At 38.4% G+C, this 5,762-nt stretch overlaps 1 protein-coding gene across 1 annotated transcript; it reads left to right on the forward strand.

Annotated features, from left to right (window-relative positions):
- The first annotated feature begins 238 nt into the window (after window positions 1–238).
- LOC121938133 (protein shisa-like-2B) lies at window positions 239–2,292 on the forward strand. Its single transcript, XM_042481415.1, has 3 exons — window positions 239–420; window positions 1,719–1,855; window positions 2,051–2,292. The coding sequence occupies exons 1-3, from the start codon at window positions 239–241 to the stop codon at window positions 2,290–2,292; spliced, it is 561 nt and encodes a 186-aa protein (XP_042337349.1).
- The last annotated feature ends 3,470 nt before the right edge of the window (window positions 2,293–5,762 follow it).

A 5,762-nucleotide genomic window follows, 5' to 3' on the forward strand; every position in this document is an offset into this window, starting at 1 on the left:
GAGAGAGAGAGAGAGAGAGAGAGAGAGAGAGAGAGAGCCTTACAGTTTTCTTCAGATTCAAAATGTTCCTCCTCCATCCCTCTGTCCACTCACAGGCAAGCACACACTGATGGAGAAACAGACTGGTTTAACAACACCTTCAAACTGAGGACGCGGGGATCCTTTTCTTCTTCTTTTTCACTTTAATCAGCGGATAAAAAGTGTTTTTCCTCTCTTACATTCACCCTCCTGCTGCAGCATGAGCGCTGAGTGCAGCAGTTACTACAGCGCTGACGGAGTGTTTGAGGACGGCTTCTCCTGCCCCAAACCTGGCAGCGCTGCTGCTGCTGTCTACTGCTGCGGATTTAATGATGTCAAGTATTGCTGTGACGATCCCAACAGTTTTTTCCCATATGAGTATGGATACATGTGGTGGTTGAGGTATTGCAGTCATTATTTTCTTTACTTATTCCGTCACATATTTCGATCATGATCAGCTCATCACTGTGCGTACAGTTGTTTCTATCCAGAAACATGTGCAGCAGGAGCACCTGTTGTAAACCTTGACTAACGTGTTGCATAGATTATTTTATGACTCAGACGGACTTTTCAAAAGCGAATTAATCAATTGCTGAGGTTCTTTGTAACCTACGTTGCTACAGCTCAGCTCTTTGAGTTTTTAATTTTCATGCGCTTATGGTTTCTTATTCTTTTTCTATCCGTTTCTTTATTTTTCATGCACTGTGACCAAATGCTGTTAAAAATCACTGAGCCTGATGGGGGTGCTATAATTAAAGGTCCACTTTGAAAATTCATAATTCCAATGCCATAAGTCTGATTCGCACGAAATTTGGTACAGACACACATCTGTGTAAACTCAAACACAAACACATTTGCCTCAACAAACACTTAAGTCTGAATGACTAGATTTTACAACATTTTGATTTATTTGGAAATCAGTTTTGAAATACATTTTGACATCTCCTAAACTGCAGGTCTGATGAGAAACACATTTTCTGTGTATCATCATTGAAACAAGCTGATCAAAAGTTTCCAAAAGTTTGTTGATATGTCATTGTGTTTAGAAGATTTTGGCCAATGATCTTTAAAAGTGGTGTGTCTTAGCAATTAATAGTTCTAATTCCAAAACTAATGTGACAAAAAGTTGTCACAAAACTTGCAGGATTTGCCCACATAAGTTTTATTGTAAATGAATGAGCATCTGTCTGATTGTCATAAAATCTGACAGTTTTGTTTAATGCAGGGGTCAGAAACTGTCAAAGGACTTTATCCTTCACTCCTTTTAACTTTTAATGGTCTGTGTTGACCTGAATCTACTGCTTGTAACTATATTTAAATGTGGTCGTTTTTTTTTTTAAATTTTGGTCACACATTTTCTGTTTGAGAATCAATGAAGGTACATCTTGTCTTAAAAACAACTACACCATATATGCAAGTATGCATGTGTGTATGTATGTATGTATAGATAGATGGATAGATAGATAGATAGTGGATTTTAAAAAAGATCTCACATTTTTCAAATACCTTGCCAATATGAATAGAGTATTTTCATTCATCTTTCTGTACTTCAATCCATTTTATATCATCTCATATCCTTTAATGAATTATTAAATATTCTGTATTGATCTTCCCCCTTTGGTATTCTCTTCTTCACATAACACTTCACACTGTCTCCTCTTTCTCCCTCTCTCTCCTCTCTTATCTCCTCCTCTCCTCAGTATTGGCGCTCTGGTTGGTCTATCGATTGCAGCAGTAGTCCTCCTTGCCTTCCTCATCACTGTATGTGTCCTTTGCTACCTCTTCATCGCCACCAAACCCAGTCGTCTTGACAACGGCCTACCCCTCAGAGCACCAGGTTAGTGTGTGTGTAGGCCTACCGTGGGAATAAAAAAAAAAAAAAAGCTTATTTTTTTATGTGATTTTCTTTAAAGTCCGCAATTCAGAGAAAATTGCTGCAATTTTCAGGTATATAATGACCCGTTTTTGTTTTGTGATTGGTTTAGATGCTCTGCGATTGTCAGCTTTGTGCAACTGTCTGTGTGCTTTTCAGAAGGAGATCCCAGTGAAGGATCCAGTCATGTGAGAGTGACATGTGTCTCAGGTCCGCAGGGATTCAGGAAACACTTCATGAGCAGGAAGCTGGACTGCGATAACCAGCCACCAGACCCTGAGCTCCTGTTCCAGAGGTGTTTCACAGCTACCGTCACCGGCATGAAAGCGGAAAATCCTTCGCAGACCTCGGAGAGACTTAAAAAATGGGACCAGCAGTCCAGAGATCAAGAGAGTCAGTGAATCTGGAGGTGGACTACGCTGCTAGGGGACGACTGGGACAATGGGAGGAACAGTTGCTGACTAATAATATTGTGGTGTGCATGGGAGTAAATATCAAGTAATACTAATGGAGAAAAAAGGGGAATTCGGACTGCTTTAGATTAAACTTAACCGTACACGATGAGCGCTCTCTGAAAAGCCTTCATTGAATTTCTTCACATACTACGTTTCTTTCCTCCTCCTCATGGCTGCATAAGTGTTTCAACAACTTGCAACAGTAATTGAGAGCATATGGACAGAAATGAATTATCCTCCATGTTCGTGAAAGATAATGTTTGTAAGTGGCCTCAAGAAAGCCAAAGACTCATTGAAAAAAACATCTGTTCTGGTGACATAGACCAAGTGCTACAATCCAGGATGTACAGTTTAATGTGCATCTAGGAGAGATGGTGAAGATGTGACTTTTAGCAGGAAAAAGAACCTAACACATCAAGATAACAGCAGAGTCTTAACATCCTGGCTGTGGAATCTGACTGCAACCTTGCAAAGAAGGGTTACGTAGACCTGTAGCCACATTTTACTCAGGGACTGAAGGATTTAATGCGAAGATCTACAGCGTGATGACACCAGAAAAATTACAGCCATGTGGTTCTTCATTGTTAAAAAATGACTTATGTCTGAGTTTCCTACATACAGTCAAAGCTGGGTTCTTTTCGTGAGAGACACATGAAAAAGCTTTTGTATTTTTTTGACATTTCTGCTTTTAATTAACAGCTGCCAATGAAGAGGCAGACAGGTCATTAGCAGAGAGAGGGGTATGACAAAAGGCCCCAGCTGGGATCAAAATGGGAATGTTGCTTTTTTGTGGCATGTGCCATTAAAGGGACAGTTCAACCCAAAGTCAAAAACACATATTTTTTTTTTCTGTAAACCTATAGTGCTATTTATTCATCTAGATAGTTCTGGTGCTGCTGAGTGTTGGCGATATTGGCCATAGAGATGTCTGTCTTCTCTCAAATGTAATGGAACTAGATGGCACTCAAGTTGTGGTGCACAAAATGCCAAAAAAATATATTTGAAAACACAACAGCAATGTCTCTTTCCTGAAAACATGAGCAGGTTACTCAGAATAATCCACAGAGATGTAAACATTAATGGCATCCCTTTGGCTAAGCTGTAGGGTTTGTTATTTGTGATTTAGGGGTGAACTGTTCCTTTAACTATTCCGTTGTCAGGACATCATGAATTGACCTTTTATAGACCATGGTTATACACTCAGTATATGCTCTTTATTAATGGGGCTCTCAGGATAATCCAAGTCGTAACAAGGATTCAGCTGAGAGAATAATGAACAAATATGTGTGCACCTAGTCTTAACTGAATCAACAATACCAAAATTAGGAGGAGTTTGGGGTAGAGGAGTGAGTGGTGGCAGCAGCTGGCATGAACGTGATCAGCAGAGTCACAGTGATGGGTGCCGCATTATAATAGCTGACTCTACACCAGCAAGAATTGGATGTTAATTGTCAGCTAAAAGCAACACAAATGTAAATTAGCCTGTGATTGTGAAGCATCTAATACCAATCAGCCAATACAAGCGCAATCTCAGTGCTCTGCCTGAACTAACAATCAGTTGTTTGTGTTACTTAAACTAACCAAATATTAGACTGCATTTAGACCGACTTTAAACTGTGCATAAAATTCTTGAATTTCCCTCATTCATTTTTGATTATGCTGTGGGAGCAGAGTTGGGGGGAAATGCAGAGTTGTCTTGCTCAACTTTTCTAACCATGCAAGCACACATTATTTGTAGATTACTTCATAGATGTTTATTGTGATGAAAGACTATAATTTAAACGTGATCATTCCTGAGCCACAAAATCTTGTCTGAGAGTATTATATGCAGGGTTTAGGCCTTTGATAAGCCTTCAAATTCACACATCTGCTACCCAAACTAGACTTGAATGTATTTCACAGTTCACCTTAAAGGAATTCTTCACCCACAGACAGATCATTTGCTCCATTACATCAATTACTCATCCCAGGTTACCTTGAATTTGTGAGGGAAACTTTGTTTTTATAGCATGGATGGTGTACAAAATATCCACAAACACAGAAAATACTTGATGAATTGAAGTCACAGAAGTCTGCATTTAATAACAGCAAATGTTTGATATAGTTTGCTGTTGTTAAACACAGCCCCCTATACTTCAATTAATCAAGAAACATCTCTGTTTTTGGATTCATTGTTCACTAGAGTTTTGTTTTTTTTTTAAATTCAGTATAACACAGGGTAATCAATTATTATTGCTTTGGCTACAAAGCCCCCACCGATGCAGCCCCTTACATTTTAACACATGTTTGTTTTTGGTTTCAACTCACACTATTGAGGTGGCAGATGAAGCTTAAATGAATCATTTTTGTAATAGGCATATTGGGAAATGAAAGGTTATAGTTGAAACTGTAGAAAAACAGATGATCTGCTTATCTCTCTCTGAGGTTAGTTATTCAGTTTGCTAAGTGTTACAAAGAGCCTTAATTTTTGGCAAGCTTTCTTTGTAGCCACTGCTCCATAGTAGCACTATGGATGCTACCAGCCTACCCCTGCATACTAGTACAGTTTGCAAATTATTGTAAAGATGAAATGAAACACAAAGCTGTCTGACCACTATGCCACTCAACTAAGGACATTTCTTAAAGTCTCTTTTATTCAGTAATTCCAAACTAAACAACTTAAAGGATACACTAATATTTTAAAATCTGTCTGTCATGTACTGTACCGTTTGACTACAGACTTAGAAAAATGTCCTCAAAAACTATCCTCATATTTGAAGGGACAGTTCCCCTAAAAATCTGTTTATCAGTCTAGATGTGTTAGTTGCAAAGGGTTGAAGATATCAGCCGAAGAGATGTCTACCTCTCTCCAGTATAAAGGAACTTGATGGTAATCAGCTTGTGGTGCTCAAAACACCAATAAATAAATAAATAAATAAAAATAAATGAATACATTTGAAAAACTCAACAACAATGTCTCTTTCCAGAAATCATGAATTGGTTACAGCAAAATAATCCACAGACCTTGTTTTGAGCAGTTTCATGTAGAAGCCATCTTTATACTGCATTAATTCTGGCAGCCATATCTTGAGTACTCAGATCATGATTTCTGTAAAGAGACATTGCTGTTGTTTTTCAAATCCATATTTTTTCCACTGTGAACATCACAAGTCTAGTTCCATTATACTGGAGAGAAGGCAGACGTCTGATATCTCCAACACTCTGCAAGTCACACCAAAACTTTGTATCGCACTACACAGCTTTGAGGAAAAATATGTATTTTTGATTTGGGGGCAAACTGTCCCTGTAAGTGAGGAGATAACTGTAAATTCATTTCTTATCTGTCTCATTAAATGCACATTAAATCAAGATCATTATTTTGCATCCAGGTATGCCTCATAACATAGGACAGTCTTGTAATGCATAACTTGTAATGT

The sequence above is a fragment of the Plectropomus leopardus genome, unplaced genomic scaffold, assembly GCF_008729295.1.
Source record: "Plectropomus leopardus isolate mb unplaced genomic scaffold, YSFRI_Pleo_2.0 unplaced_scaffold28588, whole genome shotgun sequence".
Lineage (NCBI taxonomy): Eukaryota > Metazoa > Chordata > Actinopteri > Perciformes > Serranidae > Plectropomus > Plectropomus leopardus.